General features: G+C 48.0%; 2 protein-coding genes across 2 annotated transcripts; one reads left to right on the top strand and one right to left on the bottom strand.

Annotated features, from left to right (window-relative positions):
- Positions 1 to 512: 512 nt before the first annotated feature.
- LOC123511914 lies at positions 513 to 1,234 on the bottom strand. The gene has a single exon (XM_045267993.1). It carries the CDS (start codon positions 1,232 to 1,234, stop codon positions 776 to 778), a length of 459 nt encoding a protein of 152 aa, XP_045123928.1. The 3' UTR covers positions 513 to 775.
- An 11,959-nt stretch (positions 1,235 to 13,193) lies between these two features.
- Positions 13,194 to 13,991, top strand: LOC123511824. The gene has a single exon (XM_045267870.1). It carries the CDS (start codon positions 13,194 to 13,196, stop codon positions 13,989 to 13,991), a length of 798 nt encoding a protein of 265 aa, XP_045123805.1.
- The last annotated feature ends 286 nt before the right edge of the window (positions 13,992 to 14,277 follow it).

Below are 14,277 nucleotides of genomic sequence, written 5' to 3'. Positions count from 1 at the left end.
GTAATAGTAGCAACAGTAGGTAGAAGTAGTAGTAGTAGTAGTAGTAGTAGTAGTAGTAGTAGTAGTAGTAGTAGTAGTTGTTGTTGTAAGAGTAGTAGTAGTAATGGCAATAATAATAATAGTAGTAGTAGTAGTAGTAGTAGTAGTAGTAGTAGTAGTAGTAGTAGTAGTAGTAGTACCAGTAGTAAAAGTAGTAGTAGTAGTAGTAGCAGTACCACCATGACAGAGAGAGAGAGAGAGAGAGAGAGAGAGAGAGAGTAATAGTGGTTGTCGTAGTAGTAGTAGTAGTAGCACCATTAGGTAGTAGTATTAGCAGTATCAGGTAGTAGTAGTAGCAGTAGTAGTAGTAGTGGGAGTAGTAGCGGTGTTAATTGTGGAACAACTTGCTTGTCGTGTAGGTGTCCATATGTCCTTTATTACTGCGGTAGGAAGAGAAGTACATGGCGGCTTGCGCATGGACAAGACGTTCCCTGGGCAAGCCGTGACAACACACTGAGAGCGATGCCCGGGAACTGAGGTGCCAACTCGGCTTTATTGAATAACTGAATTCGCATCGCTACCTCTTACAAAGAACACATAAAATACTATCCTACATCTCCCTCCCCTTTGCACGCTCACAGCACACAGTGTCTTGAGCGTGTCTCCTGTCCTTGATGCCTGCTGAGCGACGGGTCAGAGCGGATTGGGGCGACTCTGCTTCAGGTGGATTGGCCTCCGTGGGCAGCCGGTCCTCGGGCGGGAACATGGACTGGCGAAGGAAGCGGTGGTTCCTCCACTAGGTACGACCGCTCGGCATCTTGACGAGGTAGTCAAGGGACTTGCCAATGCCCATGACGGTGCCGACCTTATCCCAGCGCTTCCTCGTTGGGTCTTGGAAACGGACTACGGCATTGAGCTCAAGCGGTGGGAGAGGCCAGGCGTGTGCGTTGTACCGAGCCGTATCATCATGTAGGCGAACAGCAGCCCGACGATCACAGCTCTCTGCTCTGGCCTGCCACTGCTTTTGGAAAGCCTTGGCGTGAGCCGGGACACAAGAGCGAAGAGGGTGACCGTAGAGTATCTGGGATGGGGAGCGACCGGTGTGGTTTGGGGTGTTGCGAAGCTCGAGGAGGCCCTTGTCGAACGCCTCACAATCCAGGTTTCCAGTAGGGGCCACCTTCTGGATGAGGTGCTTGACAGACTTCACAGCAGCCTCTGCGTGACCGTTCGATTGTGGGTAGTGGGGCGTCGACATGTTGTGGCGGACTCCCCAGCGCTCCAGAAAGGCGGCGAACTCCTGGCTGGCAAACTGTGGGCCGCCGTCCGTGCGAAGGCGAACTGGCACTCCTAGGTCACGAAAGAGCTGCCTGAAGTGACGAATAGTTGCCGAAGAAGTAGTATCCACACCACAAGACACCACAACAGGCCAGCCGGACAGTCGGTCAGTGACCACGAGGAAGGACTTCCCCGCAGTAGAGAAAAAGTCAGCTGACACCGACTCGAAGGGCCTGGTGGGGGTGTCATCGCAGAGGTGGGGCTCTTGCTGCTGGCTTGGCTGCATCACTTGACATGGTGCGCAGGCGCGGACTGTGTTCACAATGTCTGCGTCAATGCCAGGCCAGTACACCGCCTGTCGAGCTCGGCGTTTCGTAGCCTCTGCTCCTCGGTGGCTGTCGTGCAGGCGGGCCTGGGTGCGACGGCGAAGAGCGGTCGGAACAACAACCCTAGCCCCGTACAAGACGAGGTCCTCCTCACAGTACAGGTCCTCACGTAGTTTCCAATATGGGCGAAGAGTATTTGGAAGGGCGTAGCGGTCGCTTGGGAATCCCTGCCTAACGTGCGTAGGCAGGATCTTCATAGGCCGCCCGCCGAAGTTCCTCCATCGCTGGGTCGCTGTCAGTAGCCGTGGTGGCCAGGGACTCGACTGCTCCCAAAGTGACAATGCTCCTGACGGAGAAGCTGGTTTCGGCATCAAGGGCTTCATCATCGGTGGTCGGGTTGGTCACTGGGAAGCGTGAGAGGGCATCAGGAATGCACAGCTCTTTACCTGGGCGCCACGTTGCGGTGAAGGCAAAAGCCGCTATCTTCTCCTTCAAGCGTTGCAAACGTGGGTTGTCAATGGCATCTAGTGTGTAGCTGTTGAGGATAGGGACAAGTGGGCGATGGTCCGTTACAAGGGTGAAGTGCTGCAGACCCGTGAGGTAGAACATACACTTCTTCATAGCCCACACTACCGCCAGCAACTCTAACTCGATTGTGGCGTAGCGAGTCTCCGCATCCGTCAAGAAGCGTGAGCCACACTGTACTAGACGGAAGTGTCCTCCCCTGTGGTCTTGTAGGAGGGCGTATCCCAGGCTGTACAAGCGCGAAGCGTCCATTTGTAGGACAGCCGGAAGGTCAGGGTCAAATGCTGTGAGGACTGGTGGACTGGACAAGGCCTTCTTGACACGTTTGAAAACCTGGTCGTGGTCAGGGGTCCACATGAATGCTCTCTTATGGCTCATCAACGGGTGGAGTGGGGCAGCAGCGGCGGATATGTCCGGAGAAAAGTCAGCCAGTTGATTTGCGAGGCCCATGAATGACCGCAGGTCTGTGAGGTTGGCTGGCTTGACATAGTCCGTAATGGCCCGGACCTTCCCAGGGTCTGCTGTAATGCCGGCGTGAAAGAGCTGGTAGCCACAGAAGGAGACCGCTTCAGCGGCCAGAACAAACTTCTCAGCGTTTAAGGTAATGCCATGTGACCTGCATCTTGCCAGAACGTTGTTGACCCGGTGGAGGTGTGAAAGGTATTCCTTGTCAAACAACAGGAGATCGTCCACTACCTTCACACACTGCGTCAATCCCTACAGAGCCAGGTCGCCCCGTCGACCGAAAGCGTCTCCAGTGACGGCAAAACCCATGGGGCCGCGGAGGTAACGGAAGCGGCCGTAAGGAGTAATGAAAGTAGTAAGTTCTAGGTCTTCCTCGGCCAGAGGGATTTGCCAGTAACCACACAAAGCGTCGATGGTTATGAAGTATTTGGCCTCCTGGTCGACACTCCTGATCGCTGCGAATGGCGCAGACGACGGGTGGGCCGGGCGGGACACCTGGCTGTTTAACTTCGACAAGTCGGTGGTGATGCGTACGCCTCCCCCGACCTTCGGGACGACAACCATCGGGTGGCACCAAGGAGATGGGTCCTCATCAGCTGGAGCGATGATACCCTGCCACCATGGAGTCTAACTCGGCCTTCACATGGTCTTGGTATGCCCGGGGAATCAGCCGGGGTGTGTGGACGGCGAAGGGCTTCGCATCTTCTCTGAGATGAATCCGCATAGGCGGTCCCGTCATAGGCTGCAGCGGTGCCTTCTGTAGGTCGTCCTTCTTCACAAGAACATCTGCATACTCTTGGAGGAAGTACTCCTTGGCCTCTGCAGGAGATGTGTTGGCATGCAGTGGTAGTGATGGCGACGGTGCTGGGGGTGGGGCAACTGCGGAGTCTGGTTGCCTGTGGCACTGTACAGTGGCCATTGGCGTAGCACTTGTCGATTCCCGAATCCTACCGATGGTACTAACGGCGTCGGTTATCTGCCGTGGAAAGTCCTTCAGTACGATGCCTAAATCCCTGCAGTGCTGCCAGGAGAGCAAGGGAGTACTAAGGGAACCTTGTACATCAATCCACCCCAAACACGACAAATTGCCATAGGTGAGCTCCACCTGGAGGGAACCCAAGGCAGCGGGCATCTTGGACCCATCTGCGTTGTAGTACTCAAGCGGGGGTGGCGGTTGTAGGTTACGCCTCGTGAGGCCCAGGTGCTGGAGATGGTGTGGGCCTATCACCGTGGTGTCAGCGCCTGTGTCAGGTATCATCTCCATGCTACTTGACCTCTCACCGTGTGTGACGACCACGCGTATGGTAGGAGAAGGCGTGGGCTTGACCCGAGCGGTCGACTGGACTCTGCGTACGCTACTCGCTTGCTGCCTGGTAGACCTGGGGACCCCCGACGGACTCTGTGTTCGCACCACATGGATAGTGGCACGGCCGTTTTTCTTCGACTTCTGAGGCTTGGGTTTCGCGGAATGTTGACTCTTGGGCCTGGAAGACTTGCAGAGTTTCTCGAAGTGTCCATATCGGCTGCATGCCTTGCATTGGACAGTCTTGGCTGGACATTTTTCTGTATGTGACCAGTGCCCTGTCGTGCCGCAACCCTGGCACACTGCCTCCGTAGCAGGGCAGCCTTTGGGGCCGTGCTGTTGCTTGCCGCAATTACTGCAGGAAGGGGGCGGTGAAGACACAGCCGAACGTGCGTCTGCCGTGGTTCTATGGTCCACCTTCTTGTCTTTCCTGTACTGAGAGACAGCACGGACTCCAGGAGGAGCACGTAAGGCCGAGGCAGCCGTCCTGGTGGCCTCGTAGGAGCGGCACAATGTCACGACGTCCGCGAGTGTGGCGGCAGCGTCGAGGGCGATGATCTTCTGCACTACTTCCTCGTCCTGCACACCAGTGAGGATGCCGTGCTTGAGCCAGGCTTCTTTACACTGTGCTGTGAGCTTTGCAGACATCAATCTCTTCAGACAAACTCTTGAGCCACACAAAACAGTCTGCGAAAGACTCTCCTGTAGCCTATTTGCAGGTGGTGAACGCCCGCCACTTCAGTGCCTCGTTGCTGGATTCCTTGATGTGTTTCTGGAGAATATCGAGCACCTCGTCGACGGGAGAAGTGGAGCTTGGATGCACCTGTAGCGTGTGCTCCAACACTCTCTGAGTCTCCAGTGAAAGGTACATCCGTAACTGGATCAGCTGTTTGGGACGGGGCAGGCTTGCGAAGTCCACCATAATTGCGTAATCTTCCCATTTCCGCCTCCATTCCCTGAACTGTTGGTACGTAACATCCGAAGGAAGAGGAGCTGGGGGCTGTACAGTAGGGTGTTTCATAAAATCAGACAATATCAGATATTTGTTCCTCATACATGCCTGAGTTCCTCTTGCCAAAATATCATCCCTCTCCTAAATCTACCCTCCTATGATAAAAATTAAGGGTCTCGAGAAATTAAGGTTTTCATGAAAAAAACTTTTTTTTATAAATAATTGCTGCTTTATTTTCCCTAACAAAAGAATAATTGGCCAGAGAGCACACATAAAGTACAAAAATTATAAAGAAAGCAGTCTCATATAGTTACTTCATTATTTCTGCCTTTTGCTTCTTTGGAAATTCTTTTCTGTGCTTAAAGACTGCTTTCAATAAGAACTGTTTGTCTTCTTCTTTTGTTGTTAATGTGGAATTGAACTTTTTGATAAGAGCTATCCCCCGTTCAGCCAAATCATTAACCACAGCCAGGTCATGGACCTTGGCTTGACCTTCAAGGTACTTTGAGTCACTTTCCCAAGACGCAGGAGGATTTTGAGTAAAGGCATCATCAATGTTGAGAGTGTGGTAAACAGATCCATCGTCCTCGAGGTTACAAAATCAGATAACGTTTTTTCTTTAAATGAGCCAAGGATGTTTTTTCCCTCAATACGCTTTGCTACTTTCTTCAGTGCTGGCTTTAATAGGTTATCTTGCATTCTTCTTTTTTCCTCTTGGTTAAGTTCTTTATCAAAGAATTCCAAGCCAACCAGTGCCTCTGAGAGGTACCACAAATGTCGCTTCATGGCTGCTTGTGCTTCCTTGGCAACAGTGATGATCACTCCTTCTTCTTGTAATGTTTCCATGTCTTGCAAAAACTCCAGATCAACAGCTGGAGCCTGCTCTGCTCTTGGTGCATGACACCAAGCCTTTGCATAGGCCAGGGCAACAAAAAGGCAGATTTCTGTGACACCTTTAAGTTCCAACTCCGTCATCTTGAATTGGTCTTGTAAAAGGTATAGCTTCAATGCATAGATAGCCTTTGCCATCCACCGTGCATTGTGATATGCTCCTGGCTTCCGGAGAGGCACATTAACAGTAGTCTCTTCCCCAAGAAAGAGAAGGACCAGCTGAAGAAGCTCTTTATAGTCATCCCGCTGCTGACAGATAGCAAAAAATTTTCTCACAATAAGAATAGTTTTGTCCCTGAGACCCTGAAGAGGTTCGGCAATAGTGCAGCTAGTTGTCAGGGACCTATCGATTTCATTCCACTGATTCTTGAGTCTTTTAAAGATTTCAATATTAGGCCCAGTGGTGGGGCCCATTGAGAGGTGGAAGGCTTTGGCTAGAACAATTTCATAAATGTGATGCCTGCATGCTAGGTATAGAAGTTGTTTCTCAAGAGCGTCCTCAATCTTGGTGCAGGCACCTGCATGAATTCCAGTGTTCGATGATGTAGTGTCAAATGATAACCCCTTGATTCTATCTGACAGGTGGTGTTCCCTTATGCATTCAATGCATACACGAGTGTCCAGCATTTAATTTCTGCATCGTGAAATCCATATAGATAGATAGATAGATAAATAGATAAATGAATAGATAGATAGATAAATAGATACATATACGAGTATATGATTAATAGGCTATATACATACCCAATGGGTATGTATCTAGCCTATTAATATATATATATATATATATATATATATATATATATATATATATATATATATATATATATATATATATATATATATATACACACTGATGCATAGGTATTACTTATGCATCAGTGTAATTTATATAACAATTATTATGGAAAACACACACACAGAGACACTAACCTCTCGCTGTGAAGCCTACAACCAGACTAAGCGGTAAGCGCATGATAGGCTGACGGAATGTAAATTCTCGGGACCCCTAAATATTTTCCAATCAGGCTGAAACTTGTTCAAACTTGTTTTCTGAGCCAGTGGAACAAGATAAGCAATGAGGATGAAACTTCCTTACAGTTTTATTTTTCAACCCTCTGTCATGAAACACCCTACTGTACAGCCGCTCTAGGAGTCGGTGGTGGAACAGGTGGGCCTGGCGGGGCAGAGGCGCTCCCAGCAGTACTCGAAGACTGACTGTGGTGTAAGCGGCGCCAGTCTTGTTAGCAGAGCTTCGAAAGGTGCTGCGTCTTCTCGCCGCTGTTCTTCCCTCTCGGCCCGTGCTGCGTCCTCCCTGTCTGCCATCAATCGGAAAAGTGCTTGCACATCCATGGATGCTGAGGGCGAAGGAGGAGATGAAGACTGCTGCGAGGCTTCCTCAGACTGTACGGGTGGTGGTGTTGCCTTCTTCCCGCCTTTCGGCATCACTCAGGGTGACTCTGGAAATTACTACGTGACCAGCGCCTCAACGGCTCGAACCGGCACGAGTACAACAGAGTACACAAGACTGTACAGACTACCCTGAAGCTGAATGCAGTGCGTGGTGTGCGTACATGCGTGTGTCTGTGCGTGTCAGTGGTGTACGTGTGGCAGTGCTGGGTGCTCTGTGTATGGCAACACCGATGAAGAGGCGGCGGCGGCCCGTGGAATGGAGGCCGGGGCCAGGGTTGCCAGGTTTGGCCTTAAAAGGCCATTTTGGCCTTTTTAGAGCATCGTTGGCCTTTGAAAATTTAGGTCTAGAGGCCAAACATATTTTGGCCTTTTCTTGGCCTTTTCTACTATTCAGCATAGTCAACATATATCAAGTATTTTCCCCTAAAAATATGGATCAAAATATCTTTATACACAAAATGCAAACATCAGGCGTATGCTATCCTACGCGTTTCGTACTGGTCTAATACGTGTATGTGCGGTGTGTCCCGCGCGGCGTGACGAAGCCCTCACGGCTCAGTGCTAACACTCGCTTCAGATTGTCGAGAGTGTCGTCAGGTGTCACGCAAAATGGGGAAGTGGAAAACAGGAAACAGTGATGGAAGGACCTATAGAGAGGAGTGGGAAAAAGACCATAAGTGGCTAAGCAACAGAGGTGGTGCATGTTACTGCAAATTTTGTAACTGTACGATCAGTACAATGAAAAAATCAAACTTAGTATTACATGAAAATACGGAAAAACATAAAAAGGCGTCTCAGTCTGTTGTTAAGTCTGACAACAAGATAATGAAAACATTTGTAAAGTCGCTGAGAGGCAGGCAAAGTGAAGTGAAAGTTTTTGAAATAAAATATGCATTAGGTATTGCTTGCCACAGTAGTATTAGGTCTGTTGATCACTACACAGAAATAATAAGTAACGCTACTAAAGGTCATGCCTTGGAAAATGTTAAAATGCATAGAACAAAGTGTTCAGCAGTTTTGAAAAATGTTGTCAGTGCTGCATTGTTGGAAGAGCTGATTACTGAATTACAAAGCAGTAAATACTCACTGCTGATTGATGAGTCCACGGACATTGGTGGCATGAAACATCTTTGTCTCTGTGTTAAGTATTTCTTTGAAAAGAGTTCCCGTATAAAGACTGAGTTCCTGGCCTTAATCCCAGTAACTTCTACTACAGGAGAGGCTTTGTATAATGCTATCACTAACTACTTGAAAAAAATTAATGTAGACATTGGGAACTGCATTGGCTTCAGTAGTGACTGTGACGGAGCCAGTAATGTGTGTGGCAGAAAAAACTCTGTGCTGTCCAGGCTGAGAGAAGTAGTACCTAAAGTAATATTTGTGAAGTGCACCTGCCACAGTCTTGCTCTGTGCTGTGAATATGCTTTTAAGAAATTACCATCAAACCTGGAGTACTTAATTTCTGAGATTGCTCGCTGGTTCAAGCTTAGCTGTCTTAGGAGAGAAGAGTTTAAGGAAGTATTTTCTGTGATGAATGATGAATGCATTCAACCTTCAAGATTCATAACTCCTAGCAACACACGATGGCTGGTGAAAGGAAAATGCATTTTTGATATCATAACACAGTGGCATGAACTCAAGGCCTACTTTTCAGTAATTGCTGAGAAGGAAAGAAATTACCATGCACGCCTTATCAATGAAATGATAAGTGATAAGAGAAACTACTTGTATCTTATATTTGCATTACCACACATTCAAAATTTTGAGTCTGTTAATGCATCCTTCCAAGCGACTGATGCTGAACCTTTCAAAGTGTTTTCTGAATTGAAACAGTTGCACAGCTCCATATTGCACAGAGTGTATGAAGATGAAGACAAGAATGTTCCATATGCTCCTTGCCAAGTGAAATATAGGGATAAGTTTCAGCTTGAAATTTCGCAATCAAAGTTACCTGAAGAAGAAAAATCACGGTTGAAACAAAGATGCTTTGACTTCCTCATTGAGGCAGAAAGTCAGTTAGAAAAGAGACTAAGTCAAGACACTGACGTTGTTGAAAATCTAAGGTATTTTCAACCAAAGATATGCCTAAATCAAATGCGTAAGACATTTTCAAGTGTTGCTGGAGCATTCACTCACCTTATTCACTCTACTAGCAAAGTCATAAATATGCAACTGGAGCAACAGTATGACAAGCTTCTCTTGGTTGATTGGAGGAAAGAGTTTCCTAATGAAAAAATACCACATGAAGCAGTAAACTTCTGGACAACTGTTCAAAAGTATAGCAATGCTGTTGGTGAGAAATGTTTTGCTGAGCTTGCACAGATTGTTCTGAATGCACATGCACTTCCACTGAGTAACGCCTTTGTTGAGAGAATTTTCTCTCATGTAACAAACATTAAAAAAAAAAAGTGAGGAACAGGCTCTCCTTAGAAACTATGGAAGCAGTTTTGAGAATCCGAAGTCGTCTGTGTAGTGAAGGAATATGCTGTAACAAGTTTGAAGTAACAGACAAGTTGTTAAGCATGTTCAACAGCTCCATTTACAAGAGCAGCACTGTGCATCCCGAGGAACCATCCACCTCAACTGCAGCAACTTCCAGGGATCTGGCTGAACAAGACAGCCAGGACTTTGATGAAATGCTGCAAGTGCATTTCTAGGAAGCCGACATCCAAATCTCCCCCCATATGGGCAAGCACTGTGAGTATGCATCATAAACTTGATTTTGCAGAATATAGTATGATAACGTGGAGTAATTGCTGTAATTGCTTTCTCTTTATTAAGTCTAATAAATAGGCAAATATTTTGTGATAGAACACTGTATGGTTGGTATTTTTTTTTTTTTTTTTTGGCATTTTAGAAAACATTTCTGTTATGGTTTAATAAAGATGGCCTCTTTTGTGGCCTTTTCGATCAAAAATGAGGCCTCATGTAGACTGGGACATCTGGCAACCTGGCCGGGGCACTCGGGCTGCCGGGCAGTGTCTAACCAGACGCCGCGCAGAGTGGTGTTATGACACATGCGCTCCTATTTCGCTGGACGATGTTTGCCGTCTGCCTTGCTGTCTCTCTGCAAGCACACGCAAAACACCGAGGAACACTGCACTGCCACTAGCACCGCACAACACTGTCGAAACACTGCACTGACATTCGAAGGCTGAAGGGTGGCGGGGGACGCGTAGGCTGTCTGCCGGCGAATTACTTCCAAGCAGCTACTCTCACTGCGCCATGTGGAACAACTTGCTTGTCGTGTAGGTGTCCACATGTCCTCTACGTGGTGGGAAAGGCCATGGACACACCGAAGTAAAGTATGTCCTTTAATACTGCGGTAGGAAGAGAAGTACAGGGCGGCTTGCTCAGAGACAAGACGTTCCCGGGGCAAGCCATGACAACACACTGAGAGCGGTGCGCGGGAACTCAGAAGCAGTGCTTCCATGAGTTGATGAAATCTTACCCTAGATTTTTGTCGATTTTACCCTAGATTGTCGAAGTAAAAAGTGTCACTTATTCGCAGGTAACATCGTTAAATGGGAGAGATTGTAGGCACCAATCGAGAAGTTAGCAACACCCTCCTCCACTTCCTCTCAAATAACCACCAATACCACCACAATGGAACAGTGTAACAACATCACTCTCATCACCAGCATTATCATCATCAACATCACTGGCATCATCATCAACGGCCTCATTATCATCTTCATCATCCAGCACACTGTCACCAACCGACATGTCAACACCTACCCGACATGCCACACACATACGAAGCTCGCCTCATCAGCACACACGCCACATACCACACAACTCCAGACAATACACACAGCTGCATGCCCCTCGTCATAACAATATATATAAAACAAATTACCTTATAGAGTGGAAATGAAGTTATTCCTTATGATTATGGGAAGAGGCCACCTCCACGTAGATTCCAGCTAGTAAACAGTTTTAAAATAGCACTACAGCCACTACTGCGGCTGTTCTGTGTGGACTCGTCCTCGCAAGTGATTGACTCTGTGTGTGAACTGTGATCTAACCGTCCGAAGGTCCAAAACGTGTACGCGTAGTAGACGGGTGAATGGAGACTGGAGAGAAAGGGGATGGGGTGGGGGGGTGAAGGGATGATACAAGTCACGGGGATGATTGTGTACATGAATCGAACATGAAAGAAAACCAGCCTGCCACCAGACTGACTCCATTCCAAGCACACCTATCCATAGGACGGCAGATTATCCTAAAATTATCCTAGTTTATGCATTACCCTAAACACTAACTTAAGAAGGGTCCAATTACCCTAGTTTAAGGTATTTTACCCTAAAATGGAAGCCCTGCTGAGGTGCCAACTCGGCTTTATTGAATAACTGAATTCGCATCGCTACCTCTTACAAAGAACACATAAAATACTATCCTACATTAATAGTAACAGCAGTAATAGTACTAGAACTGCAGTAGTAGCAGCAGTAGTAGGAGTTGTAGTAGTAATATTAGTAGCTGTAGTAGTAGTAGTAGTAGTAGTAGTTGTAGTTGTTGTAGTAGTAGTAGTAGTAGTAGCAGTAGTAAAAGTAGTGATAATAGCAGTAGTACTAGTAGTAGTGATAGTAGTAGTAGTAATAGTAGTAGTAGCAGAAGTTGAGGTTGAAAATATGTTATTATTAGTAGTAGTATTAACAGTAGCAATATCAGTATAACTGCAGTAGTTGTACTACTACTATTACTCCTACTACTATTATTAATAGTAGTAGTAGTAATGGTAGTAGTGAAAAGAAGTAATAGTAGAAAAGAAGTAGCGGCCGTTTACTTAAGTCTGCCCTACAATCATTGCATTTTCTGTTATCACCATACATTTCCTGTCTCACCATTTCACTGCATACTAATTAATTATTTACTTTTTTTATAGTATATTTGTCTTACTCTCATATTATTATATTATTCATTTTATTTATATTTGTATAATATGCAACACAAAACACTACACATTCACACACATTCACTCATTCATACATACATTCATACATACACAATCACATACAAACTTATTAAAATTATTATTGTTAAATATTATTTATATATGTACCCAACTATTTTTGTAATAAACTAACCCTCCACTGAATGCTTTTAATTCAGTTTCCTCAATTAGCATTAGCTCCAATAGTTGGTACTCTTTCCATACCAACAAATGGTGACCCCATGAGCTAGCTAAGAGGAAGGAACCGTGGCTGTATAAGAGCCACTGTCTCCTAGCCCAAAGACCTGCGCCAGCTCCGCCTGGGGTATTCGTTGGAGGGCTCCTACCCGAAAAAGCTCCACCTCCATATGTGGTGTTCGTGGAGTTGACGGTTAGGCCGGGAGAAATATTATGCCTTAGGCATAGTAAGGGTTAACTATACCCCCCCTCCTAGCACCTTTGTGCTCCCTCCCCTTCCTGCTGCGCCTTCTGCGCCCACCTTTCAGCGCCTTCTGCGCCCACCCTTCTGCAGCGCCTTCTGCGCCCACCCTTCAGCGCCTTCTGCGCCCACCTTCAGCACCTTCTGCAGCACCTTCTGTGCCTCCTACAGCACCTTCTGTGCCTCCTACAGCACCTTCCGTGCCTCCTACAGCACCTTCTGTGCCACAGCGACACCTTCTGCGTCCCTCTGTCCCGCCCACCTTCCAATTTTCACCTTTGCACCCGCCACCTGGATTACGGCGTGATATTGTGCTTACCCGCCACCTGGATTACGGCGTGTTACTGTGCTTACCCGCCACCTGGATTACGGCTTGAGTGTTACCCTTTTCTCGACCCGCCACGTGGATACGGCGTGAATCCCCATCCCCCTGTGCAAGCACACACCAGTGACACACTAGTGACACACTCCAGTGACACACGCCAGTGACACACACTAGTGACACACTCCAGTAACACACGCCAGTGACACACTCCAGTGACACACGCCAGTGACACACACTAGTGACACACTCCAGTGACACACGCCAGTGACAGTGACACTATTGTGTACAACAGCAGCTCCCTAAGACCTGCTGTGACCCATAGGATCTTCACGCCAGAGCCTAGTGCCCATCACCACCACCAGCCATGTCTCAGGAAGACCTTGCTGCGACGGCGGTGTCTTTTAAGGCACCTCCCTTCTACTCGCAGGACCCATCCTTGTGGTTCTGTCTCTTGGAGTGCAGCTTCAAGGCATCCAAGATCACTAACAGCCTCACCAAATTCAACCATGCTGTTAGCTTCTTGCCATCCGACGTGCTTACACATATCTCTGTCGTCATCTCCACTGCTGCCTCCTCTGACACTCCCTATGAAGATTTGAAGACTGCCCTACTAACGAGTCTACAATCTTCCGTCGCCACCCGTCTCCGTGAGCTCCTCTCTAGTGAGGAATTAGGTGATGAGAAGCCGTCACAGTTGCTGAGTCGCATGAAGCAACTGCTTGGTGACAAGTACCAAGCCTTCGACGCTGATCTCTTCAAGCAACTGTTCTACCAGCGCCTTCCTCCTGCCATCCAGCGTAGCCTCTTCAGCGTCAAGGACACTTTGAAACCTGACGCCATCGCTAAGTTGGCAGACGACTTCCTGGCGATTCTTCCTGCAACACCTGCTTCTCCTGTGTCTTCTGTCACTACCACACAGAATGACACCCAGTTGTCTCACCTTACCAAGCTCATCTCTCAGCTTACCACCGAGGTTAACTACTTGAAGAAGCAACTGCATGATGGCCGTCGCTCACGTTCCTCCACTCCTCGCCGCCTCCAGCGCCGCTCCCGTTCTAGGAGCCCAGGTCTGTGTTGGTACCACAACAAGTTTGGTGCCAAGGCCAACAAGTGCGTTTCCCCATGCACCTACAACACGTCAAACACCAACGGCGAGCAGTGATGCAGCCAATTGCCCGCCAGTGTTTCTCAGCGCTGCTCCACCTACGAGACTGCCGCTCCAACACAAGGTTTCTCATAGACACCGGCGCCGATGTCAGTATTATCCCCGCGCCCGCCAGTCTACGCACCTTGCCGCCTCTCTTGCATCTCCACGCCGCCAATGGGACCAAGATTCCCGTCTACTCACGGCGCACCATGCAAGTGAATCTCTACCTCCGACGTCGCTTCGAATGGACCTTCTACGTCGGGGATGTCAGCCAGGCAATTCTCGGAGCAGACTTCCTCAA

The sequence above is a fragment of the Portunus trituberculatus genome, chromosome 32 (genome assembly GCF_017591435.1).
Source record: "Portunus trituberculatus isolate SZX2019 chromosome 32, ASM1759143v1, whole genome shotgun sequence".
NCBI classification, from domain to species: domain Eukaryota; kingdom Metazoa; phylum Arthropoda; class Malacostraca; order Decapoda; family Portunidae; genus Portunus; species Portunus trituberculatus.
Note: the sequence above shows the minus strand (reverse complement) of the source record. Positions and strands in the feature narration are given on the sequence as shown.